Source organism: Lolium rigidum, chromosome 6, assembly GCF_022539505.1.
Source record: "Lolium rigidum isolate FL_2022 chromosome 6, APGP_CSIRO_Lrig_0.1, whole genome shotgun sequence".
Taxonomy (NCBI): Eukaryota; Viridiplantae; Streptophyta; class Magnoliopsida; order Poales; family Poaceae; genus Lolium; species Lolium rigidum.
This window is the reverse complement of record NC_061513.1, coordinates 105,333,971-105,361,933: the sequence shown is the minus strand read 5'-3', so window position 1 is coordinate 105,361,933 and position 27,963 is coordinate 105,333,971. Positions and strand designations below refer to the sequence as shown.

The following is a 27,963-nucleotide window of genomic DNA, read 5'->3' as shown; positions in this document are numbered from 1 at the left end:
TGGGAAATAATTAAGACAGATCTAATGGCACTTTTCCATGAATTGAGTACAGGGGAATTGTCCCTCTTCAAACTCAATTTTGGGGTGATTACTATATTACCCAAGAAAGAGGATGCGATACAAATCCAACAATATAGACCTATTTGCCTACTAAATGTCTGTTTCAAAGTCTTTACTAAAGTAGGAACAAATAGAATAACGGGGATTGCCCCGAAGGTGATTAAACCAACACAGTCTGCTTTTATGCCAGGAAGAAATATTTTAGAAGGAGTTGTAATTCTACACGAAACGATTCATGAACTACATACTAAAAAATTGGATGGGGTATTGTTTAAAATTGATTTTGAAAAAGCATATGATAAAGTTAAATGGTCTTTCCTACAACAAACCTTGAGGATGAAGGGTTTTGCTACAGAATGGTGTAGCTTAATTCAGAGTTTTGTCCAAGGTGGGAGTGTAGGAGTAAAAGTAAATGATGACATTGGTCATTATTTTCAAACAAAGAAGGGATTGCGGCAAGGGGACCCTTTGTCCCCTATGTTATTCAACATTGTTGTCGACATGTCGGCTATCTTAATTGAACGAGCAAAGAATGATGGTCAAATTGGAGGGCTTATTCCTCATCTTGTTGAGGGGGGTCTCTCTATTCTACAATATGCCGATGATACAATCCTCTTTTTGGAACATGACCTACTAAAAGCGGTAAACATGAAGTTAATTTTATGTATTTTTGAAGAACTATCCGGCCTAAAAATTAATTTCCACAAAAGTGAGCTTTTCTGTTTTGGAAAGGCAAAGGAGGAAGAGGATCAATATAAACAGATATTCGGATGTGATGCTGGATCTCTCCCATTTAGATATTTGGGTATTCCAATCCATTACAGAAAACTCAGGAATTCTGATTGGTATCCAGTTGAAACACGGTTTGAAAGCAAGCTGGGATGCTGGAAAGGAAAACTATTATCTTATGGGGATAGGTTGGTGTTAATTAATTCAGTTTTAACCAGTTTGCCTATGTTCATGTTATCCTTTCTTGAAATACCTGTTGGGGTAAGGAAAAGGTTGGATTTCTACAGATCTAGGTTTTTCTGGCAATCTGATGAAAAGAAGAGAAAATATAGGCTCACTAAATGGAATATTGTATGTCGGCCTAAAGATCAAGGTGGTTTAGGTATTGAGGTACTCGAACTTAAAAACAAATGCCTTTTAAGTAAATGGTTGTTTAAATTGCTTAATGAGAATGGGGTGTGGCAGGAATTATTACACAACAAATATATAAAGCTGAAGACATTATCGGCAATTCAGTCTAAGCCCACAGATTCTCCCTTTTGGAAAGGTTTAATGAGTGTGAAGGAGGAGTTTTTTAAACGGGGTTTTTTCAACATTGGTAATGGAATGAATATTCGTTTTTGGGAAGATGTATGGCTAGGAAAAATTTCTTTGGCACATCAATATCCGTCACTATATAATATTGTGCGTCATAAAAATGTAACGGTAGCACATGTGTTAGCCCATACCCCACTGAATATTAGTTTCAGACGGGCTTTACTGGGAAATAGATGGACTTTATGGTTACAGTTATGCCGAAAACTAATGACGGTACATTTGAATGACGAGCAGGATCGTTTTGTTTGGGAATTGACAACCAATGGAAAATTTACGGTGAAATCTATGTATGAAGATCTAATGAGTGATCATACCCCATACCTGAGAAAATATTTGCGGAAAGTAAAAATTCCTTTGAAAATTCGAATATTTATGTGGTTTCTTAGTAACAAGGTATTGCTAACTAAAGATAATTTAGCTAAACGAAGTTGGAACGGATGTATGAAGTGTGTCTTCTGTGGTGCACAGGAAACCGTTGAACATCTTTTCTTTGAATGTCCATTGGCTAAACTACTTTGGCGCACTCGTTAATTTTACTTTTGACCTTCCACCTCCAACCAATGTTACAAATATGTTTGGTAATTGGTTAAATGGAGTAGATAGACAATCTAAAGCTTTTATCCGTGTGGGGGTTTCTGCTTTATGTTGGTCTATTTGGAGGGCTCGAAATGACCTTATCTTTAACAAAAAAAAATCTTTCCATTATTTGCAGGTTATTCACATGATGGTTCACTGGGTTCAGCTATGAGCTCTTCTTTCGCCGGAGGGGCTACGGGATGTCATGGCTTCTGGATGCATACGGCTCCAGACGGTCGCTCAGGATATCTTGTGCCAGGCTGGCTGGCGTCATACTAGGAGGCTACAATGATGTGTAGTTTTACTAGTCTTTTATTTCGCTGGTTGATTTTTGTATCAACTGTAGGCGATGATTGAGACCTTTTTTTATGTAAGACTGTTTTAGACGTTTGATTAATAAAAGGCCGTGTGTATCATCATGATGCAGAAGCCGGGGTTATACTCCCCATTTCGAAAAAAAACGGAAACTGTTGTGTGCTGATGGCCTGTGAGGCTCTGATCATAGCTTATTTTTGCTAATTCCTGCAAGTACAGGAGGCTTGATGCAAAATGAACGAAGGGTTAACTTTCATTATCCCTTTTCCGGTCATACCAATCGATGGATCGCCGGACACGCACACGCACGCGCGCATCGCCGGACGCCGCCGCGCTGGGGCGGCGCCGCCTCCGCCGAGTGATGCAGCAATGGGGCCGAGGGCCGCCGCTGCGCACTGAAGGCCGCTGTTGCCAAGGCCGGCCGCCGCGGTGACCCGCGCCCGGAAGCTCCGTCCCGGAGAGAGACAAGGCAGTCGCCGTGGAGCCGGGGCTGGCGCTAGCTGCGCCTCCGGTGGGCTGGTGCTGCCACGGTCGCCATCGCGTGGAGGCTTATCGTGGGCGCAGACGTCACGGGGTGCTGGTCAGGGTCGCCAGGAGCCGGCCGCCGCGTGAAGCAGCACCGAGCCGATGTCCGGCCGGCCGCCGCGGGGAGCTGGGCCGGTGACAGGAGAGCCCTGTCGTCCGCTAGTAGCCGCGACCGCCGCCGCTGAGGGCGGGTTGTTGGAAGACGAGGCTACCGCCGTGGAGGTGGGGCCGGGCGCCCACCACAGGCGCGACGCGGAAACGGCAGCCACGGGGGCATGAGGAGCCGCGTCGGTCATCCTCTGGTGGGGGCGCCGCTTGGAGCAGCAGCACGAGGCCGTGGACGCGGGCATGGAGGGCGCCGTTGTGCTGCAGGGGGATGGCCCGGAGGGCGCTGCCGCACTCCGTGCTGGAGGTTGCCGGCCGCCGCCGCCAAAGGCGGTTCCCGGGCTGCACGCGTCGCCCAGCCATCGGTCGCGAAGACCAAGCGCGCCGCGGGGGTGTCGCGCGGGGGGCGGCGCCCAAGCTTCCCGCTGCCGTCGCTCCTGGAGAGGAGGCTGTTTTCGCGAGCGTGGCGCCGCTCCTTCGGCCGTGCAAGTCAGGGCGGTTGAGGCTAGCGCGAGGGCTCGCTCGATGCAACACAACGCTCGTCAAGGAGCAATGACGACGGTGATGGCCAGTGGGCCGATTTCTCCTTCCTCGAAACGAAGAACGCAGAGACGATTGAAGGCATGTATAATCTCATGAATCCTTACCTTTTCTTCCCTGTACTGTTCTTATTCTCTTCATCAATTTTGATGGTTTTGAAGCCAAGTTCTTGAATTTTGCCATCAATCTTTGGAACGATGAAGGCCAACGAAGGAATCGATCAGGCGAGAAGAAGCGCCAATTCGGCGCCTCGGCGATCTTATTCGATTTGACTTTTCTTCCCTTTTTCTGGTTCATCGCCCTCGTTCTTTGTCGATCTCGAAATCGCTCAAGATTGTAGAGCGTGCTGATAACGTGTTGAAAGTAATCGAGATGTAAACGAGAGAGACAACAAAATGATTTAACTAGTATCATATTCCATTGATGATCAACATATGGGACTGACTAACCAGCAGCTAGCTGTTTTACATTTCGGTAACAGGCACATTTTTTTGACAAATCAAAACATGACAACTGTACAAAATCAGCTAATGACAAAGGGAGAAAAAACTGTCTGTTTTGTATTCCGTAAACAGACAGATTTGGCCTTTGTGCATCATTGAGACTCTCCATTGCCATGTTCGAATGTTTCCTAAGACCTAGCTCATGTGGTGAGTCCCTTGGTTATGATTTCTGAAATGATTGACCTAACACTACAGAGCGCTGATGGGCATCAGTTTACGACAGAGCAAATGGCAGTTATCAAAACAAAAATAAACTCACACCACACCAAGAAAGGCACAGTAAGCTGAGAGAATGAATACTGAATCCGATGAAGGTGAATGATAACACTGAATGCTCAAGAAGATGAAATGTAAACTGAAGTAAAAACAAAGACGATGGCGGGCGCGATGAACAAATTCAGAAAAAATAAATGAACAGAGTTATGATTAGAGAGTGAACAAATGATGTGCCCCATTTTCTGTTCTCTTCTAAGTTTGATGCCTCAGAATTTATGCCGAGCTGTACATCAATATTATACCGTCAAAAGTACATATATAGTCATATCTTCTTCATGTTCCATGTACCTTACACAAATGATGGGCCCCATCTTTCGGCAACAAAAATCCATACACAAAAATATTCTTACATAGGAAATACTGTAGCACGATAACCCTTGTAAACAAAAACTAGTCTATAAATATAGTACAAAGTGATTGTCCACTCTGGAGAGCATTTCTTGGTGCAGCTACAACTTACAATAGCTCACAAAGAACACAAATACAACTTACAGTAGCTCAGACAGGAAAAGAATACACTATTCTGATGTGGCCATGGAAATACAATGTGATCAGCACACCCATTACTACCTCAAAAGATTAGTAGTACTTGCCTGCAAAAAAAAGATTAGTAGTACTGACTTTGCGGTAAATCAAATATATGCCCATCATGTGTGGTGTCGTACTTGGTTTTCGTGTAGTTTTCCTCTGCCAATGAGTAACGAGTAATGTGACCAGTCCTCTTCTATGGACGTTAATCTAGCAAACAACTTCACTGTGTATTTTTGCAGCACTAAAATGAAAATATTTACATACTCCCTTGAAGTATTGGTTCTGAAAATAGAATAAGAAAAGAAAAAAAATACATGTTGCAATAAAGTGTGCAATTCTTAATAGAACTTAAAAACTTAGCATAAACTTTGAAAAGGCATGCCCTAAGCGATGTGTGTACCTTGGTGTTTCTTGTAGAAGATAGAAGTTGCAGAACAAACTACCATGTGCAACTGTAATAAAACCCGTTGGCAGAAAATAAGGAACCAAGACTAGAAAAGAATGTGCAGAAACTATAGACATATTGAGGATGCAAGTACGGATTTCAGGACTAGAAGACTGAAGAAGGATGAAAGACTCGCACATAGAACTGAAAGACAAAGAGAAATTAAAATATTGAAGAATGAAAGACAAACTGAAGAAATACTAACTGATGAGATGAAATACTGACAGATAGAACGGCTGACAAGACAATGGTTAAAGACTTGCTGAATTAATGAAATCTGAAGATTTGAGGACTGAATGACTAAGTGATGAACACTAATTAAGAAAGAAAAGACAAAATAACTGAAGAAATTAAGAAAGACTAAATGAAGAGAGCAATGAATAATAACTGAATAATAGGAATGACTAAAGAAAAAGAATGGTAATAGTGAGAATGACCAGCGAAACAATATACAGAGTAAAATGATGAACTGAAAAAAAGAAAAAAGAACAATGACTGAAGAGCAAAACTAGACTGAAGAATTGAGTGACTAAAGAAAGGAAAAAGACTGAAAATATGATAAAACTGAAAAACTGGGAATGCAAACTAAGAAAAACTGATATAACTAAGAGAATAATATGAGACTAAGAAACAAAGAAAAATAAAAATGATAAAACATGAAACTGAGAAGTATATTACTGAGAAAATAAGAGAAATCTTAAGAATATCTCACATTAAGAAATGATTGAGATACAACATACAAAGAGACCGAAGAAATGAATAACATGGAACTGAGCAAATATGAGTGGTTGAATAAACTTAAAAGCAATCTGAACTAGCATATCAGAGGGGACTAAAGCTCATGCAAAAAATCAAAATCCAACTGAACTCACAAGCCAACAACTAGATGAGTGATTGTAAAAAAGTTTGAACTCCTTGAAGCAATCTGAACTAGTGTTTTCTTAGACTAAACTCATGCACAAATCAATAGCCAACAGAGCTAGCAAAGCCCTACAACAGAGCTAACAAATCCAACCAAATGTCATTTTAAAATCGTCACATACTACTGTTATTGTTAAGGAAGTGAAAATTATGTGGTAACATGGATGGGCATATCCTACGTATACACAATGGATCAATATAAATACGATAACAAAGGCTACCACCCAAAATGCAATTCGGCTACCAGGACATTCCTTGATAAGAAGTACTAGTACATGTGCAGCTAGAGTAAATCCACACACAGACACTGCCTAAGCTTCAGATTTTTCAAATGTAACGATGCTACGTAGACACTGCATTGTCTTCATATTCAAGGCTTGCTAACAGAAACAGAGTGGGCAACTCATTTAGTACTGTAGTTATCCGTTCCGTTGCAGCTGCCAAGCCAGGCATCGGACATCACATGACTGATTCCATGAGAAGTAGCACATAACTGAAGTAAATCCTAACACAGACACTACATAACATTCAGAAATCCACATGAACATGTGCATCATCATCTCCAAAACTTATAAAGGAGTGAGCACTCATGTAGTACTAGTAGAATTTAGACACTACAATGGTGACTTATGTGACGCGATAGAAATATGAAGAAGTATTAGCGGTGTTGATTTATGTGATGCAGCAACAACACACACGAAGTAGTATAGCAGTGCTAGAATCTAGACAGGTCGATCCAGATCTGGGGAAAGTTGGATGTGTTGTGCAGCCAATTTAAGTCCTAGAAGTCTAGAACCACATGGTAACAATCACCTGGTTATTAACATAAGACTAAACCTCATTCACAAATCAAAGTCAAAACAGAGCTCACAGGCCTACAATCAGATCAAGATGATTTTGAAGTAAGAATGAACACCAAATACACAATCTGTCTCATAACAAGCTGAACACATAACTCAGACTGAACACAAAACTAAACCCTAACTAATCCAAGATCTGAGCATACCATCAGCCTAGCCTGAAAATCAACTAAACCCTAATGTAATCAATAAGCTAGCGCCGCAATGTTTCCCTCAAAAAAGCAAGCTAGCGCCCCCAAAACTTAACCCAAACTAAGGGGAGCTCAAAGACAAGCATCAAGGAGACTGACCCGGCCGAGGACGAACTCCCTAACACCAAAATTCGAGCACTAAAACTACATATGAATTCTCAGATCTCGTGCCGACAAACGATACAGCGATACCACCCCAACCAAAACTAACACTGTACGAGCTAAATTACAACGAAATCAGAGAACGTAGCAGAAAGAGGAAGAAGGTCGCACAAATACCCATCTCGTCGGCGGTGAACATGCCTTCCATGCTCGTGAATCGTTGATCTCTTCGTCGTTGGACGAGGAAGGATGTGACCCGTGGCTCTCTCCATCGCCACTAGCGCAAGCTGCGGGGACGTCGCTCCCTCCGTCAGCGGTTTCCCCGTCTCCCGAAGCATGCCCCCCTCGGCACCGGCTGAGCTAGCTGCAGCGTCGCTGTAGCCCTGTCCGCCATGGCTTCCGCTTCCTCTCCCGAGCAAAACGAGATGCAGCTGAGCGGTGGCTTCGAATGAATCTCGAAAAAGGACTCAACTCATTCGGTCAACCCGCAAGACAGAAAGGGGCTGAGAGCCTGAGAGAGACGGCTGCGCGAAGATTCGTAAAGAAAATCAGACGGACTAAAAAGTGTCTGTTCACCAATTGTTAAACAGCTAGCTGTTTTATAGGAAATCTGCATATTTATACAAGGTGAAGGGACACGAATAGGGACGCGTCCGTACAAGGGGGTGTGAGAGAAAGGACACGACTGTTTGTATAGCAAACCGCCATAGAGAAACAACGGGAGGATTATCCTCTTAATTATCCTATTTAATTAAATCCTAAATGGGCCACTGGATTTGGAAAGAATGGGCAGGATGCAGCTTAGACCTGGACTGGTGGTTTGTTCTACTCCCTCCTTCCGTCCCACGAAACATGTCGATGGTTTCTTAAATTTTAAATTTATATCTACATATTAGATAGTATAATAGATAAATCTAAATTTTAACAAATTTGTGTATGTTTTATCGGATGGAGGGATAAGAAAAACCCGAGAAAAGAACCCGAGATATTATTACTTGCACAGAAGCATGCAGAACCCTCAAATGATTCTCGGTCCAGTTTTTGACAACATGAAACTAGCTTTAGACATGGACTGGTTTTAGCCAAATTCAAACTAGCTTTAGACATGGACTGGTTTTAGCCAAATTCACTTGTTTTGAAGTGTATACATACACCTAAAAGATATGGATGTATATAGATACATTTATTTATAGATACATCCGAATCTAGGATAAGTTGAGCAGCTTTTTTTAAGACGGGTGGAGTAGATTTTTTAAGTTAAAATTGCTCTCAATACTCTCCAAAAATATTTCAATCCACTTGGGGTGGGGATTAACCGAACAAGACCTAAGAGAGTCAGAACCCAGTAGCCCAAAAAAACATGTTCAACTAGGCAAAAATGTCGAGTGGTTTGGCCTGCGCGAAGGAAGGCCATTCATGAGAACACTTTTCAAAGCGGAGAGCCCCCTCTCGATACACATTTGTGAAATTTTTTGTGCAGGATATTTTAATATGGGTGGAAAAGCCAACAAACCAAGTTCCAAAATCATCACCTCGGTGGATCTCCCCCATGTGGATTGTGTGAAGATCAATGTTGTTGCGGCGGCAGAATAAACTCTGAAATGTGGGTGCTCTGGTAGTGGTAGTCGTCGTCCAATACAGACCCAGCAACACTTGGAGACATAGCTCACACATATGTGCTTGCATCGGCCGCTGATATGGGACTTGAACATCTCATGGTTAGCACCGACTGTGTAATGAAGTAGTCTCAGCATTCAATGGTCAAAATTTAGGTGCTTCTAGCAATGTAATCAAAGAAATTCAGTATGTGTCAACGTAGTTCGTCTCTACTGCTTTTTGAATATATATATATCAACTTCCATATGATCCAGCAGGTCGAGAAAGAATATCACAATACACTTGGAATCCTCAGAAGCAAGATGACATAAGACGGATATATTTAACTAGATGACAGAAGCAACTTCGATAGATGATGATAGATTCAATGAAGTAAATTCAACATTGTTTATTCACATGGCATCACTCAGCTCAAAAAACTTGTTTGCTGCTACTAACAACGAGAGCTTATTGAAGCTAGCTAAGTTTTATCCTAATGATTCTGATTCATCTGATGGATCTTGGTCATAGACTTCGCATTTACATTGACAACGTACGAGGGGGCGAACGATTTGTGTATTTGGATGGAATTGTTGATCTTGCCAAACTCTTGGCCACTAAGAAACAACTTTGTTTTCCTTTGATGTCACAACTTCTAAAGTTGGTGTTAATTTTGCCAGTTGCCACGACATCAGTGGAAAGAAGCTTTTTAGCAATGAACTAGTATAAATGCCCGTGCGTTGCAACGGGATCTTAAAATTTTATTTCTCAATGCACATATATAATTCACTACTCACTATAAAAATTTAAAACAAATCCAAGATATCATAATGTACTACAACATGATAATATTAAACGCAATAAAGGACATTATTGTTATGCTTCTATGTGGTTGTAGGTTTTCTTCTTACTCTTTCGCGGTAAGTCTCATACCTGTGTTCTGGACCATCATAACTGAAGGAATACTTTTTTTTCTGATTAGTTCAAACAACAGTTTAATATTTATAAATATAATAACACATGTCTTTGAAATCCTACTTGTCTTTAATCAAATTATTATTTTTTTACCTTTTACCCGTGTGATTTAATTAGCTACTTAAATAAATAAGTTATATGGCCTAAATGTGTGCATAAAATCGCACGATCCACAAACAAGCGACTTCTTTTCAAATTTGAGTTACTAATTGCTTTCATGTTTCACTCTATTTTAGCTTGAATAAATAATTTTTTTTTTGAAATATATCATGTGAATCTGAAAAATAGTAGTAATAACTAATAAGTAGTAGGTAGAGTTGTCTTTTACAACAATAATTTCATACATAATAAGTATCCTATTACCTAAGTAAATACATGTTCAAAAATATTAAGAAAATATCTCTCATCCTATATTTCGTCAAGTTTAACATCCACACACCACACATGACTTACGTCATTACAGAATTTGCATGATGCAATTTGTTGAGATAATGATGATTATATTTCAAAATAATCAATTAAAAACAGTCATGAAAAAGATATTAGAAGATCTTAAAATTTAAAAGCAAGCATAATATTTAAAATCCTAAGATAATTCTACGCTAGCTTAGCTTCACCTCTACTGTTTACACCATCACACAGTCTCTCTCTTACTCACATAATCATCCTTCTCCTTTAACAACAGCTACTTAGCTCAGCTTCACCTGTATTGTCGTTCCGCCATTACATAGACACACAGTCATCTAGTTCCTGCATTTCACCCAATTAATCCTGACAATATTAGACGGATTATATAGCTTATTCCTTCTATAATTTGCACAGCCAAGACATTTACTTCTCCAAACACGTGACAATGGATGCAGTAGAGATGCAACTTCCATTTCGCAGAAGACAAACAACATACGGAGTGGGACTATAAATAAAGAGGTACATACACTTTGAGTTGCCTGTAAGACTGCAAAATAACAAGATAACTCATATCTTTTCAGGATAACCATGATTCCAAAAATGATTATTTGACAATTACTGTGTTCTCTTTTGGAAGCACTGATCGTGTTACCATGATTTTCGACAAGAATGTGAACAGTATTACCACTCTAAATATGATCATGGGTGGTCTCTCTTTTGCGTAAGTACAGCTGAAAAATTCTGCAAGGGTGAGATATCTGACCAACCTCCCAGCAAGGATCTGCTCAAAATGACAACAATGATATGACCCCAGGAATAACTGGTGGCTTGACCAAACAAAAGACCATCAACAGATTCGGTAGTAGCATATAGAGCGGTTTGAACTTTCATATTTCAGATATATTAGAATATTTTCATAAGGTTGCAACGGCGTAGACAGGTTGCAAAGATTATTGCAGAGTATCTAATAGTGTATAGATAGTGTCGTCATCAGGAAGGCTGATAGCACTAATAGGTTTTTGTCCTTCTCGGTTCCACTTAGAATAGGCATCCATGAACATTCTTTTCTAAAGCCGCGACATAGTAAATACTCATAAGAAAGAGAGAACCATTCCATCGACATAGTAAACCTACCAAAGCCGAGACAAAACAAGCCCACCCAGCCACTTGATGGTTTAGAAACGTTCTAAAATACTTGATTGCAAGAATGTCATGGTTAGAATTAAACTCAATCCTGTGGAATGGACTGCCTACATTTTTTTGTGTAAACTGTATGAAATGGACATCAATCATCATCACCATTCAAAGAAGCAAACCTCTGTTGATAGCATAGCTCAAATGAGTGGTGTCCTGTGATTCTGAGAAAGGCTCTGACAACTCGTACAATTCATGCTACCAGCACCACAACCGATCTGGAAGTATAGAAAATAATTTATTTAACAAGCATGATATAGTGCGAAACACTATATATTGACTGAACAAATAAAAGGAAGCAATTTGCACAAAAAATGGTTTAACTTTATACGGTATGAGATTTTTTGAGTATGACACATCCAAATGCTGACATACTCCTCGGGCAAATAAGGAAAACAATAATCAGGTATACTATTTTAATACACGCAATAATGCAGCATGAAAAATATGTTAGTTAGAGAAAATGGTGGTTGTGTCATGCCTTGGCAGAAGAAACTGGAGCGATAAACATGGAGACATGGAGTAGTTCTCCGCCTCTTGCAATTTCATGCAGTTGCATTTATGACAGATTATTATGTACAATCAAAAATACCTTCTATGAACATATGATGACCTTCAACCACCGCCTTGGCCTCGGAACAGCTGGTCTCCACCTCCTTGCTGGACACCCACGCTGCACCTTTGGCGGCCAAACTTCTGCCCCGGCCGCCATCCGTAGATTGGTCTAGGATTTTTGACTGGGAACCCTAGTTCTTGATTCGACATGGGAGGGCGCCGGTAGTTTTGTGGGAGGGGAGGAATCTCCGCGGTGCTCGAGGTGGGGAAGAAGCTCGTTGGTGCTGGAGGGACATCTGTTGGGGATGGTGGAGGCCTGGGCGGCGTCGTCGATGGAGGAAGGAAAGGGAGCAGATGGGGTGTTCGGTACAACGAGGAAAGATGGATGGATGGCAGGCTTGTTTGACGGATGGCAAGTGCACCTGGAGCCGAGCATCGGAGAGGAGGCCGATGGCGAGGAAGGAGTTCTCCATGGACCCATATCTCGTACCAGAATTTCATCAAGCACCTAGCAAGCACAAAACAGAAAATTTTTAGATGGGGAGGATTACAGTCAGACGAAGGGGGAGCGCTTGGACGCCTAAGCGTCGCCTAGGCGACGCCTAAGCAATGCCTTTAAAACCATGGGTAAAACATTGTGTCTTTATAGAAATTGGGATAATGCGACTATGAGTGGTGCTTATGATGCTTTGCTTGGGTCCTCAACGGCTCAGTTTACACTGCTATGCTAACAAATATTGTAAATATTGTAAGTTGAGAAAGCCCATAACTCGTTTGTGTTGATATTCAGTAGAAGCCTTGATATGCTTCTTATCAAGAAAAGGTGAACAAAATGCAAAACTGTCTGATTTGCAAGGACGCACTACACTGCTAATAACAATAATAAAACCTGTGCAATTTAGCTTTGGAGAGAGAATGGAACCACTACTAAACTGCCCAGAAAACGAAGAGCAGAACTTATCTGGTTCATAAATAGAGAGAAACGTCCCACGAGCTAAGGGATCGACACAGCACCAACCTTTGGAAGGATTTGCTTAATCAACCAAGATGTGGAATGAACAGTCAGTTTCCTAGAGAAACTCTTGTGCAATCACTGCCGGCATACAAAAAAGCAAACAAATAACTGGGTGTAGATTGATCATACCATGGTGCAATTAAGGAGCGAATACTTCTAGGAAAATTTAACAATTAGATACATAAAATTGCTTAGTTAACCTGGCAATTCTTTATTTTCATATCAAGCAGTTGCTTGCTTTGGTTCTCAGTTAAGCACGGGTTATAGAATATGACATGTCATCTATGTACCACCACTGCAATAACAACAGCAGATGCCTTCATGAGGAGAAGGAACAATGAAAAGCAAACAACAGGGATGGTGCAGGCTTATAATATGCATATATGAATCCCTCTGAATTCGGAGAGATGGGAATCGCGGCAAGCATTGCATCCCCTCCTCACCCTGACCTCTGAAACAAATCTAACCTGCATACAGAAATAATTTCGTCAGGGACCAAATAACAAACAAAAAGAAAAGAAGAGGTTTGCAAGATGAGGCGGAGGAGCGATGAGCAGGAGGGTGGCCGTTCCTTTGCTCGCTCTTTCTTGCGCCATGGAAATTCTTCCAGTGGTTAGATGTGGATGATATTTTTCCAGACCAAGTTAGTACAATCGATTCTGAACGGGATGGATTCGGTAGTAAACTAAGACCTCAACTGTGGTGGGCTGGAAAAATTTGCCATGACTCCTGAGGATTAAACGAACAAGGACGAAAGGGGGAAAATTACCTAACCATGAGAGCCAAATCGGAGCGTGGATTCAGCATTGGGAGTGGCACCGGCGTCCTTCTACTCTGCTTCAGCGGCTGCGGCATCGTCGTCAACCCGGATACGGTGCGAGAGGGCGACATGGGCGCACAAGCGAGAAGGCCGGCCATCCCTCGTCGTCCTTGACCAAGAAGCTATGTGGCTTCTCGGTTAGCACAGAGGATCTTGCCAGACGCCACCGGAGGGCAGGAGATGGGATGAGGGCTGCTACGAGGACCGCGAGAGCGACGATAATGGGATGACAGATAGTTTCCACATATCTTGCTAGGGAGTTAATGGAGAAACGGGGATTGCGATCTGAGCGCGACGAAGACCTTGGTAGAGGAGAAGGACATGAGGGTAGGACGGTTACCGGCGGTGGCGCATCAAGTCCGATCAGGACTTGGTAGGCGTCAGGGTGGGTGTGGCATCAAGTCACGCCGGCGTCCGCCTCCGCAATGTCGATAGCTGCAGTGTCGAGGACGCACCTGTCCTTGCTGGTTCTCGCCGGCGTCCGCCTCCGCAGTGTCGATGGATGGGGGGACCGGTGGCTGGTACCGGAGGGAAGCGGCCCTCCACGGCTGGAGGGATCGACGGCGGCGTAGCTCAGCCCTAACTTCTTTGTCGAGATTTTGGATCGAGGGGCTCGAGGGATCGCTCGGGAAGAAGAGGAACGGGGCCTCTGTTTGCGTGTCTCGCCGCTTGGGTTCCATGCCGCTTAGGTGGAATGGTGGATACCTGCGCTGGGCTATTTTCGTTGGGCTGATCCATTCAGGCCCGTGCGGGGCGAACGGGGAGGAAGCGCGACGAAGAAAAATGAAGGAACGACCAAAACATTTGACGTATTGGCGGTGGGTAGGCGGAATAAGGAACATCTTCCTCCTTTTTAAGTAGTGTAGATATCACAATGGCGCATGGCTAAAATTTAGCCATCAAGTTACCCTAATGTTTCCGTCAAACTCTAAAAGAAATATTACTAGGCAAGGCAAACAAATACAGATATCTACATCTACACTACTTAAAAAGGAGGAACATGTTCCTTATTCTGCCACCATCTTAATACGTCAACTCTTTCGTCGTCGTCTCCCCTTCCGCCCGCGCCAAACATGGGCCAGGCCAACATGGGCCGCTCCAACACCGCACTAGATCGCAGCATCGCACCCTTCGACGCGCCCCGCTATGTTTCCGCATGTCCCCTCGATGTAGCCCCAATACATCCCTCCCCTTCCATGCCGCCAGATCTGCAGGTTCGTCGTTGAGCTTGGCGGCACGCCGGCACCTCTCGCGTGAGGAACCCCGAAGTCGGCAAGGAAGCCTCGACCATCCATGCGCCGTCTTTCTGCAGCAACGGGTCTCGCCTCCGTCTCATTTTCCTGTCCATCTCTCCACTCATGGTGCGGCGGCGTCAGATGCAACACGCGGCCGGAGAAAGGGAAACTGCATACCCTGGTATCTCCTCGCTCCCCCCTCTCTCTATCTCTCTCTCTCTCTACATTACCATCTCCCCGTCCTGATGTGCCTCTCCTCTATCCCTTGCAACAGCGCGTCGGAGGATTTTGCGGCATTTGCGGACCGACGACGAACGGGGACGGGGCTGCGGTGGAAGACTTAGGAAAAGGGTGGCGGTGGCCTGACCTCCCTCACGCCAATTACATGAGCACGATCAGGAGAACAATTTAGGCATCAGTCGGAGTGGAGGACGGAGGTCAAGATGAACGCGAAGACCTCCGGACGAGAGGAGTTGTGAGGAGGAAAGGGGCAGATGCCAAGACCCGGCCATGCTCATCCCTTCTTCAAATTTATCATCCGGAGGATGTGCCTCATCAAGTTCTCCTTCACGCCCACTGGAAAACCACACTGCGTCGATGGATGGTAACACCTTCATAGCTACGACTTGTTATATGCGAGTGGCCAAGGATGGAAGGTGAGCCTCTGAGGAACTGCCTGTGCTGGCAAGGTTATCATGGTCTGGTATGATTTTTAATAATTGTTTCCTACTGTATAAACACCTGCAAGATGTTTGTAAAAATGCTTTGACAGGCTATAGTTAAGACTAAATGTGAAAACATCCTTTCAGAATGAATAAAAAACTGGTAGCTTGCATTTCTCAAGTACCCTAATTTTGAGTTGTTTCAATGGAATACGAAACTGGTATTCTGCAGTTCACAAGTACCCTAATTTTAGGCTACTTAAGTGAAATAACATACTGTTGCAATCCTTCCTTCAGAAAATAGTAATATCATAATATATAAGTAGAACTGTGCACATGCTAGAGATGAAAAACAAATGATTGAAGGTCCAAATCTGATAGGTTCAAAACCAGTGATGAAAATCTGATAGGTTCAAAATCAGTGATGAAAATCAAATGATAGTAACTGCTCTTTCTCTCTAGACCTAGGGGCTTTATTTTCTGGTTCACAAATAAATTGTCTGACATTAAACGGGTTGGAATATGACAGTTCTTTGTACGTGGAAGCATGATCTGATAATCCCAATACCAAAACTGGAGATGCACACTCTTTAGGTGTTGTGTAGTAGTATGCACTTGCCGCTCAGTGCAAGTTCAAATTAAAATTTCTCATTACAGCAGTTCAAATATCTAAGGCAATCAGATGTTCTCATTACATCATTCATCGATTTCAGAATTACATTATCTTCTCTCCACTTTGCCCATTCCAGTAGATTGGTAGACTCTTAGACATAGATTGGAACGATAACGGTGATGGGCGAGTGTTACTGCTTGGAGTACATGCATACATAAAACCATCTGCAGACCCTGATAGTGACCATGGAGTTTCAAAAGCTGATATATGTGTCAATTCTTGCCTTATGAGATGCATCAGCCTTCCAATTTCCATGGAAACCTTTTTCAGGATCACTGATTCTCAGATTTACTATTTGATCCCTTAGAGAAAGCAGAACAAGTGCCTCCACCATGGTACGTATAGCATGCTTCAGACATGTGTAAGGAGATGTCGAGATTTTTTCTGTTTCTTTTGTATCTTAATGGGGTTTGAGCTGTGAGCATCTCTGAATCGCCAAGGCGTTTATAGTAAAATTTTGGATGAGATGAACTGCCTAGATTAATCTGCTCTATTGAACAGAAAAGGGTAAACCTTATATTTTTAGTTTTTAGGTTGAGTGTTTTCTATTTTTTCATCATTAGCGTAATTACATTGTGTTCTCTTGCATTGTGCAAGTCATATATTTATTCTGAACTAAGGCACTATGCCTGCATCTAGGAAGTATTCTTCTTTGGACTGGCAATATGTAAATTGTCTTGATAAGGAGTGTCCTTTTGGCTATGCATAAAGAAAGACTCGTTGCAAAAATATGTTTCTCTCATGGCATTATATTTGCTGAACATCTGGTTCCACTAGCATGCAGGGGGTGTTAATACAGGATGTGCATCTTATACTAAGGGATCTTTGCAAAATCTCACTCACAACACTGACTAAAATAGGCTGCTCAGCTGCCCCCATTGTGGATAAAGCCCCATGCCTTTTGTTTCTTCTTTACATGTCTTAAACAATAGATGTGGATTCCAATATTAGAGCACTATACAGGGCTTAATCAAGAGGATATCATTTTTGATGTGTGGTATCAAGATCCATCCATATCAGGGTGTGGCAGATTTGCAAGGAGTGATGCATACATTTGTCTTGTCAGTTAGAAATTTGCTTGATATAGATATTATAATTGGTTCTTTGGCCACCAGTATAATCGTTTTGCCTTGTCGTGCTTAATACAAATCATTCCTATCAATTAGCCTCTATTATGGAATTGAAGTGCACAACTCAGTAGTTGTCGGTTGGGTATGGCCCTCCTTGAGCTCATCGCTGGTGGATATGACCAAAGGAGAAAAGTTGCATACCCATCAGAGCAGTAACTTTAGTTGTATGATAAATAGTAAAAACGAAGTTTAACACTGTAGTTATAATTCTTCTACTGAAATTATTCTTGTTTGTAGTGATAAAGCTCTGCATTCATGAAACTGCATTTTAGGTTCATGGATCTTTTGGGATATGAATCTCTGATGAAGCTCTGTGGGTACGAATATTGTATCAGCCTGCATTGGTTGTGAATCTCTCTGATGTTGAATAAACTTCATGATTTATGTAGTAATATAGGTGATCTATTCATAAACTGAGCTTTAGACTCAAGGTGAAAAGGCTTTCACAGGACATTGCGTTTCGTCAAGATTTCTTCAGAATGATATTGTGATGCATTAACTTTTTAGTACCAATATCACCGGCGCTGACAAGTCACAAATGTGCTTAATAGTACCAATTTGCGTTTTTGGGTCTGAAAATCCCTTCAAGATCTTGGATGTCGTATTGAGTTCATTTTTCTTACTTCATGTTCTACTGTAGAACGTCTAGATAGAGTATATAATGTTTGCTTAAATCATATGAATGTGCAGAAAGACTGAGCACCACGAGAAATAGAGGTTGTGGCCTAGCCAAATGTACAGTGTGTTGCACCGGTGGTCAAGCAGACGTGACTAACAGAAACAGAGCATACCTCTGTTACAAATTAGACGAAGTCTGTTGACAGAAGATACAAAGGTGACATCTTTGACCAGCATAATTTATGGTCTTTCTTTTGCATCAAATAAAAATTGTATTCACAAGTAGAGTTTTTGTAAGAAGTTATCTTTTCTCTCACTTGTTAAGTTTTATTTACACCTGAATATGTAAATATTGCAATCTACCTTCAGGCAGCGCATCTTTGCATCTGCCAGCTTACCCCAGAAACAAAAAGGAGTATGCATTGAATTAATTTGTTCTATTTTGGCTTGATGATTTTGTTACTTCTGTGAAGTTTCAATAATTCTTTTGGCTATCAAACATGAGCTGAAAAATATTTCCTCCATGCAGGTCGTTCCTTGTTGGTTGGGTGCTACCATTTTGAGTTTTTATGGCATGCAAGAAGATGTCTCGCTGTTCAGAGCATAGCCATCTTGGCTTCTTGTGGTATAAATTTTTGTTTAGAGCACCTAAAATCCATCACTTATATTTATAGTAAATAAACTGAAACCTGTATATTGAGCTCCAATTCCAACATCACCCATGTTTAATGCTGCTTAATTCATATTTGTCAGCCATGAAGTTACTTGGGTTACTTGAGCCTTGACCACGAAGCAACAAGGATGCATCTCAGCCGTGCAATTCCAGTCCTACGGGCATTCCTGGGTGTGTCTTTAGTTGCCATCCGTCCTTCTGGTTCAGTTATCTTTTGAATTTGCAACTTTGCATGTGTCTTCAAGATCTTAGGCTACTAAGGAAGCTGTCGTTGCTACTCAGAAACAAAGTCTTTCACTTTGACTTCCACGTCATGTATGAAATGTGAGATCATTTTTGTTCCTTTCAAGGTCTTTTCTAAACATGTATACATATTATGACCGTCAAGATGTATATGGATTTTAAAAATCGAAATTAGTTCATCTGTCGAGAATAAACACAGCTTGCCCAGCCTTATCCAGATTAGCATTGGTACAATGCGTCTTATATGTTTATAAATATCGGTGAACTCGCTATTTTCTAGATTAGTTGAGATACATGTGATGTTACGGTTTCTAAGAGATATATTGATATCACTGGGAAAGTTCTATCCATCTCAATTGCATTGCAACTTTGAAATTTTATGTTAAGCATGTGGTCAAAGGAAGACAATAAGTAGATTGGTTCGTTGGGTACTTAATAAAGTGCAGTTGCCAGTGACCTGGTTAACTTTTACTATTGCAAATACCGTAACTATAGTTTGTGTTCGTAAAATTGAATGACCTTTTAATAAGCATCTTTGTGCTTTTGTTTATACCATAGCAACTCACATAGGTTTAGCCGCCGAGAGAAGTTGTTTTGAGAAAAGTGGGAGACAATAAAAGGAAGGCCGTTTTGGAAGACCGTTTTGGTTTTTAAGCATGTCTAAAGTTTTTTCCTCTAGAAGAGGAGTGGAGTGAAAATATTGGTAAACCAGAGATAATTATGAGTTGTTGCTTTTATGCGTATGATGTAAAATTATATTTTGCATTGAGTTATATTTTAACGAAAAATTATCTTGTTGCAATATTATATCGCTCTCTCTTTCTATCTTGTGATTTGCTTGTGTATAATCTTTACATGTGCGGCAAATATATATGTATTGTTTCCCGTGGCAACGCACGGGCATTTTATACTAGTTGACATCAAAGCAAACAGGCTACAAGATGCACACCTATTTTGACGGTTAGCAATTCAAACATGACCAAATTGTAGGCACGGCATTATTGTGGATTGTCCAAACAAATTGCCCAGAAGCTAACACGAAACGGTTGACCAGCAAATTCAACCAAATGACTGGCCAACTTCAGGATGCTTCGTGTTCTCATAACGCTACCATCCAGAAGAAACTATCACTTGCACACAAACCAATCTAGCATACATGTTTTCAGCCACTTCACGCAACGATCGTTTCGTAGTAATCACGCAGACAACAGATCGGATCAACCGGATCAGCTCAACTCACGAGTTAAGACAAAAGCAAAAGAAAATGGTGGAATACTATTTAGAGAGCGCCCATCATAACAGAGGACAAATCTCTGCTGAAATCACATTTTCCCTCCACAAACTTTCGGTACAAATGTATCAAACTTGTCATGAAAGAGACCAGATAAGCACTTGGCAATACGAGCGTACTATGACAAAGTTCACTAGGCACTAGAGCAATGATAAATTGATAATGCCACAATATTTGTGGCTCCCAGATAAGAGTAGCCAAGCTGAAAGTTGAAAAACAAATAAAAATAAAAACCAACAGTTTTCAGCTGGCATTGATCCACTTCACGCATAGGATCGTTTGCTTAGATAACAGATCGGATCAACCGGATCAACTTCAGATAAAAGCAAAAGAAAATGGTGAAAGACTATTTAGAGAGCGCCCATCATAACAGAGGACAAATCGAGAATTATGGTGGAGCACCCGGGTGCCATATACCATGATATTCAAAACATTCGAAACGTGATTTAAATGTTTCAAAAAAAGTTTAAATAATTTCCTCACGTAAATCTCATCTTGACACTTACGTGTGCAAATTTTCAGCAAAAAATACGGCCATATGTGATCCACATAAAAAAGTGAAAATGAAACTTTGTTATACTGTGAATAGTATACGTCTACTCACTATATTATGAACAGTATGTTTTGTTATTTTTGTGTAGGCTACATACTTTCATATTTTAAGTTGAAACTTGACATGCACATACCTACATACATACTACACACACATGATTTAGGCCGTATTTTTTAATTCAATTTTAGTATTTGTTTTGAATTTTTTGCTCAAATCAGGTGCGCTGGCACCTGGGAGCCAAAAATTCGCGTCCAGGACAAATCTCACCTTTTCCCTCCACAAACTTTCAGCACAAATGTATCAAACTTGTCATATTTGTTGTAACCGAATGAAACCTTATTATCAATGACCATTAAAGAGACCAGATAAGCACTTGGCAATACGAGCGTACTATGACATAAAAGTTCACTAGGCACTAGAGCAATGATAAATTGATAATGCCACAATATTTGCGGCTCCCAGATAAGAGTAGCCATGCTGAAAGTTGAAAAACAAATAGAAATAAAAATCAACAGTTTTCAGCTGGCATGGATCCACTTCACAAAAAGATCAGCACACCAAACCTATATGTACTAGCAAGTATTGACTAGAGACAGGCACAATAACACAGAACCATCCTTCAAAATGGGAGGTGACAAGTTTGAGATTTAACACAGATGGGCAAGTCGATGCAGGGCATGATCTATTGCTTCTTGTTCTTCAGAGGACCCTTGGGGATCTTGGAGAGGTACTTCTCGTCGACGATGGCATAGTACTTCTTCAGTTCGATCATGGCCTTCTCACCAAAAGCATCAACCTTGTCATCGTACTTCTCATACAGAACTGGCACCGTGTAGAGCACCACAAAGACTGCACTCGGGAAAAAGAACGGATGTCGTCAGTTCACAACTCGTATGGACAACTAGAGTGGTTATGAAGTCAAGTGTTGCAGCACAAGTTATAGTTACCTATATATGCCAATGTCAAGAAGTTGCAAGAGCTCCCAAGAACAGAAAGAACCCAGAGGCCGGCAACCACCTGAGCATACAAAGAAGAGATTACACCTTGGTGAGCAGGCTATACAGAAAGCACCCAACATTAAGCATGGCCAAATTGAAATTGGGGAGATAACCAAACATACAATGAGGAATTTCTTGAGGTCGCGACCCTGGCCGATCTCCTTCAAAGTAAAGAAGCCCCTGTTGATCTCATATCTGATTGAGCGGGCAATGTTCACAATCGTGTCCTCTGGAATCGTCACCTCAGGAATGTTGGGGGGCGACCTAAGCATCAACAAAGTGTCAATCAGCAAATTCAGACGCTGGTGACGGACAGGCTGGCACAGCACAATCAGCAGCAGCAGGTCTAAGCATCAACAAAGTGTCAATCAGCAAATTCAGACCCTAGTGACGGACAAGCTGGCACAGCAACAGGTCTACAACAAGTTGTATCAATCAATTTGGTTTCGGAAGCGAGGAGAAGCTTACTTGTTGATGAAGGTGCAGGCGTTGGACCAGAGGAAGAGGGTGGCCAGGGAGAGGATGAGGCAGTGGCCCAACAAGAAATTCAGTATGTATCAATGTAGTTCGTCTTTACTGCTTTCCGAATATATATCAACTTCCATATGATCCAGCGGATCGAAAAAGAATATCACAATACATTTGGAATCCTCAAAAGCAAGATAACATAAGGCGGATATATTTAACTACAGGACCTTACAAGCAGCAACCGAGCTTTAGGTATCCATAAAATCTCATCACAGGGCCTAAAGATGAATGATGATATTGCAGATTTCTTTTACATGATCTATACTCTCTTCAATGTGGTTGGAGCATTTTGCAAAAGAAAGGACATGATTAGAAATATTCATCAAGAGAATGTATTAAAAGCCATAAATAGTGGAAAAATAGTACCGACGGTGAGGTAAATAAAGATCAATCACTTTAGAGGGCGGCAGAGACTCGTTGGGGTTCTCACTACATAACTCTTTCGGGCCTTGTTCAGTTGTTCCCATCAATCATTAGTTTTATGGAATATGTATCAAAAGAAGGAAAGAGAAGTTCCAAGAAAAGTGAAGCTCGTGGCCTTTTATCATATTTGGGAACCTTCGACTTTGTGTTCTAGTTACATATGATGCTACATATATTAGGTAGTGCCAACACTTTGCCATATGTTTTGCAACAGAACAATCGAGACATCTTGAATGTCATGTCATGTGTGAAGTCAACAAGAAAGATGGAAATCACTTGTGGAGAAGGTATATTCATTTTGCGGAGAGCATGCCATTCTGAAACTAAACATGCATGATGAATATGTCAATCCACATAGTACATGACAAAAAACCAACATCACAAACCTTCATCATTACCAAATAGAATGTCTTAACTTTGTTATTGATTGGCAACTTCGATAGTTTTATGATAGATTCAATGAAGTAAATTCAACATTGCATTTTCACATGGCATCATTCAGCTCAAAAGAACTCTTTAGCTGCTACTAACATCGAGAGCTTACTGAAGCTACTCCCTTCGGTCATTTTTAATTGACTCGAATTTAGTACAAAGTTGTACTAAATCCAAGTCAATTAAAAGAGACCGGAGGGAGTAGTTGAGTTTTATCCTAATGGTTTCAATTCATCAAAACTGATGGATCATGGTCATGAACTTCACATTTACATTGACAATGTGCGAGCGGCCGAACGGTTTGTGTATTTAGATGGAATTGTTGATCTTGCCAAACACTTGGTGGACACTAAAAAACCACTTTATTTTCCCTTGATGTCTCAACTTCTGAAGTTGGTGTTAATTTTGCCGATCGCCACAACATGAGCGGAGAGATGCTTTTCAACAATGAATATTTCAAGAGTGTTTTGCGGAATAAAAAGGGTGAAAAGTTCATGAGTGTTGTTATGATTTTCTTGTGGAGAAAGATATATTTTCTACCATCAGGAATGATGATGTGATTGATCTATTTAAGAAGATTAAAGATCAAGAAGGGAAGCTCTGAAATGTGAGCCCCATGTCACTTTATATATTTTGTTGAATGTTAATTTTTTCTATTTAATATGTTTTTTCTGTTCTTTTTCCAAGAAGTTACACAAGTGGTAGTCACTATTTTGCCATTTTTTTCTGGATGTGTAAACATGTAATTGTATTACTTCACTAAGTTCGTACTCAGTATGGCGAGCTTTTGAATATGACAATTATTATCGTTGGCTTTGCAAAATTTCATTTATGCATTGCAACATGAATTTAATTATATTCCCTGCCATTGGTTGCCTGGCACGAGTGCACAAGTTTTCTAGCCTCCTCCCTGGTCAGTGCTCACAGCCTAGCTAGTGGAGCTACATCGCTTGATATGTTTTGGCTAGCATGTTTCATATGGTCAACCTCCCGCTGGTTTTTGTATTTCATATTTAGTTGAATCATAAAGCAAGTTGTTCTCAAAATACAAAATATCCTTTCTTGTGTGATCCGATTTTGCAAACCTGGAAAGAGCAGACAAATTAACCGTTGCGTTCTGCCATCATTATCCTCTTCCTCTCTAATGCAGCGATGATCGTCATCACCGGTAAGGTTAGTCCATCCTGGTGCCGCACAATTTAGATATGAATGTGTCTTTTACAAGACAGTTGTGATCTCACCACTCCAGATTGCCATGTCCCTACGGTTGGCATTGGCGCATGGCTAAAATTTAGCCATCAAGTTGCCCTAATGTTTCCGTCAGATTCTAAAAGAAATATTACTAGTCAAGGCAAACAAATACAGATATTGATATCAAAGCAAACAGGCTACAAGATGCACACCTATTTTTACGGTTAGCAATTCAAACATAACCAAATTGTAGGCACAGCATTATTCTGGACTGTCCAAACAAATTGTCGAGAAGCTAACACGAAACCGTTGACCAGCAAATTCAACCAAATGACTGGCCAACTTCAGATGCTTCGCGTTCTCATGACACTATCATCCAGAAGAAATTATAGCATACAAGTATGATCAACGCAACTCACGAGTTCAGATAAAAGCAAAAGAAAATGGTGAAGACTACTTTTGGTATGTACTGTATCAAACTTGTCATATGTAACCTAATGAAACCTTATTATCAATGACCATGAAAGAGACCAGATAAGCACTTGAAATAAGAGCGTACTATGACAAAGTTCACTAGGCACTAGAGCAATGATAAATTGATAATGCCACAATATTTGCGGCTCCCAAGAGTAGCCATGCTGAAAGTTGAAAAACAAATAAAAATAAAAATCAACAGTTTTCAGCTGGCATGAATCCACTTCACAAAAAGATCAGCACACCAAGAGCTATATGTACTACGTACCAAGTATTAACTAGAGACAGGCACAATAACACAGAACCATCCTTCAAAATGGGAGGTGACAAGTTGAGATTTAACACAGATGGGCAAGTCGCTGCAGGGCATGATCTATTGCTTCTTGTTCTTCAGAGGACCCTTGGGGATCTTGGAGAGGTACTTCTCGTCGACGATGGCATAGTACTTCTTCAGTTCGATCATGGCCTTCTCACCGAAAGCATCAACCTTGTCATCGTACTTCTCATACAGAACTGGCACCGTGTAGAGCACCACGAAGACTGCGCTCGGAAAAACAAGGCAATGTCAGTTTACAACTCGTACGGACAACTAGAGTAGTTATGAATTCAAGTGTTGCAGCACAGGTTATAGTTACCTATATATGCCAATGTCAAGAAGTTGCAAGAGCTCCCAAGAACAGAAAGAACCCAGAGGCCGGCAACCACCTGAGCATACAAAGAAGAGATTACACCTTGGTGAGCAGGCTATACAGAAAGCACCCAACATTAAGCATGGCGAAATTGAAATTGAGGAGATAAGCAAAACATACAATGAGGAATTTCTTCAGGTCACGACCCTGGCCGATCTCCTTCAAAGTGAAGAAGCCCCTGTTGATCTCATATCTGAGCGAGCGGGCAATGTTCACAATCGTTTCCTCTGGAATCGTCACCTCAGGAATGTTGGGGGGCGACCTAAGCATCAACAAAGTGTCAATCAGCAAATTCAGACGCTGGTGACGGACAGGCTGGCACAGCACAATCAGCAGCAGCAGGTCTAAGCATCAACAAAGTGTCAATCAGCAAATTCAGACCCTAGTGACGGACAAGCTGGCACAGCAACAGGTCTACAACAAGTTGTATCAATCAATTTGGTTTCGGAAGCGAGGAGAAGCTTACTTGTTGATGAAGGTGCAGGCGTTGGACCAGAGGAAGAGGGTGGCCAGGGAGAGGATGAGGCAGTGGCCCAGCAGGGTGAGCAGGTGGTACTCCATGACCTCGAAGAGGAGCCAGACTGCCGTGGCGCCGGCCAGCACCCCTCCCGAGATCTTCTTGTTCCTCCATAGGACAAGATCAGCGGCTGCAAGTCGTAAACAATTCGCGTCAGGCCAAACATCCGAACATGATTGAGCACCCCAGATCTCTTCCACGATCCCCAGATCGTGTGGAGCGTATCGGGGTTCTAGAGCCGCGACAAACTGCGCCGCCGACTACTCTGACCGTCGCTAATAACTGGTCGGATTTAAACGACAAATCCTCGAGCTCGCTGTATAAGGACGAGCTCTAAGATCAATAAACCGTCCAAGCAAAGCTACTACGGACTACGGAGTAGCATAGAACACACGCTAAGATCACGGGTCATACTATCGTCCCTAAGCTAGTTAGTAAGACTTAGAGCTAGCATCAACGAAGTAGTAGCAGCAGTTATTAGAAGTGAAACAAGCGAGAGGAACCGAGATCGGATCGAATCGGATCTACAGCAGCACAGCTTGACTTGCGAATCTGAACTATGAAGTTGGGGGGCTTACGCTTTCCGCCGCCGAGGACGGCGTGCACGGGCTTCTCGCGGCCGAAGAGGCGGTAGATCTTGTCCTTGGCGGCCGCCGCCGCCGACGAGGACGACGACCCCTTCTTCTTCTTGTCGTCGTCGTCCGAGTCGGAGGACGAGGACGAGGAGCCCCCGTCGCCGTGGAACTTGTCGGAGATCTTGTCCATGACCGACTCCATCACCGACTCGTGCTCCTCCTTGTGCTCCGCCATGCCCGTTCTCCGCCGACGTCAAGAACAAACCTCCAAAGCTTTTCTCGCTGGTTTTTTTTTCTCTCTCTCTACCTTGCTTCTCACACAAAGATCTCCTCCGGGTGCGCGTAGCGTGGGTAGGTTCGCTTTATACGGCGCGTGATGCGATCCCGGCCGTCCGTTTGAACGCGGCCTGGCTTTGTCCGCGATGCGGCCCCCGAAAATTGAATGGGATTGGATTCCACCCGCTGGCTTGATGGCGAATTAAAACCGTCGGGGCCCGGTGGGCAGTGAGAGGTGCGGGTGGGTTTTCGGGTACGTGGAGGAGGGCTGGGCTGGCCTTCGGGGTTAAGTTTAAGACGCGGGCGGGCGGACAGGGAGGCGTCGTCGTCGCGGGCACGTACGTCCTGGGCCCACGAGGCGAAGAAGCCGGTGGAGTTGGCGAGGGGAGTGGGGACACGTGGTGCGCGACCGACGGATGGGGAGCGGTCGGCTGGCGGTACCTGGGCCAAACCGAAGGTGGACTTGTCGTCTCGGCAAGGTCTAGAACGCGGATGCGGCCGAAGAAGGGTGTTGGATGGGACGACTTCCGTGAGCGCATAAAGTTGGTGGCGAAGGTTCTACGTCAGAGTCTCACAGATTAACACACTAGTTGCAAAAAGTGTATTTAGCTCCCTACTGTTGATTTGCTCCCTTAATTATTGACAAAAAACTTATAAGTTTTCCTCATCAAGCTTGACATCGCAAAGGCCTTCGACTCCGTTCGATGGGAGTACTTGTTGGATCTTCTACAGCGCCTTGGTTTCCCTCAGAGATGGAGGGCCATCTTAACAACACTCCTCTCTACGGCTTCTTCTCGGTTTCTCCTTAATGGAATCCCAGGAAAGAACATCAGACATGGCCGCGGTCTCAGGCAAGGTGATCCCCTGTCTCCACTTCTTTTCGACATCGCCATCGACCCACTACAAAAGATTCTGGACGAGGCTACTAACTCAGAGCTTCTTC

General features: G+C 42.3%; 1 protein-coding gene, 1 long non-coding RNA gene and 1 pseudogene across 2 annotated transcripts; all 3 read right to left on the bottom strand.

Moving 5' to 3' along the window:
- Positions 1 to 22,454, bottom strand: part of LOC124663074 — an 86,812-nt pseudogene extending 64,358 nt beyond the window's left edge.
- Positions 12,287 to 13,298, bottom strand: LOC124665465. Its single transcript, XR_006990564.1, has 3 exons — positions 13,220 to 13,298; positions 13,023 to 13,097; positions 12,287 to 12,512 (listed from the first exon to the last, which is right to left on the bottom strand). It is a non-coding gene; the product is annotated as an uncharacterized LOC124665465 (long non-coding RNA).
- Positions 22,455 to 25,250: 2,796 nt separating the features above from the next.
- LOC124665464 (reticulon-like protein B1) lies at positions 25,251 to 27,041 on the bottom strand. Its single transcript, XM_047202881.1, has 5 exons — positions 26,748 to 27,041; positions 26,119 to 26,299; positions 25,773 to 25,914; positions 25,599 to 25,668; positions 25,251 to 25,503 (listed from the first exon to the last, which is right to left on the bottom strand). The coding sequence occupies exons 1-5, from the start codon at positions 26,977 to 26,979 to the stop codon at positions 25,337 to 25,339; spliced, it is 792 nt and encodes a 263-aa protein (XP_047058837.1). The 5' UTR covers positions 26,980 to 27,041; the 3' UTR covers positions 25,251 to 25,336.
- Between the last annotated feature and the right edge of the window lie 922 nt (positions 27,042 to 27,963).

Bases quoted from the DNA above. Each gene is read 5' to 3' on its own strand.
- LOC124665464 (XM_047202881.1), bottom strand. From the start codon at position 26,979: ATGGCGGAGCACAAGGAGGAGCACGAGTCGGTGATGGAGTCGGTCATG. The intron at 25,915-26,118 runs GTAAGCTTCTCC...GTTGATGCTTAG, and splicing joins GCCTGCACCTTCATCAACAA to GTCGCCCCCCAACATTCCTG. The intron at 25,504-25,598 runs GTAACTATAACC...TTCCGAGCGCAG, and splicing joins CTTGACATTGGCATATATAG to TCTTCGTGGTGCTCTACACG.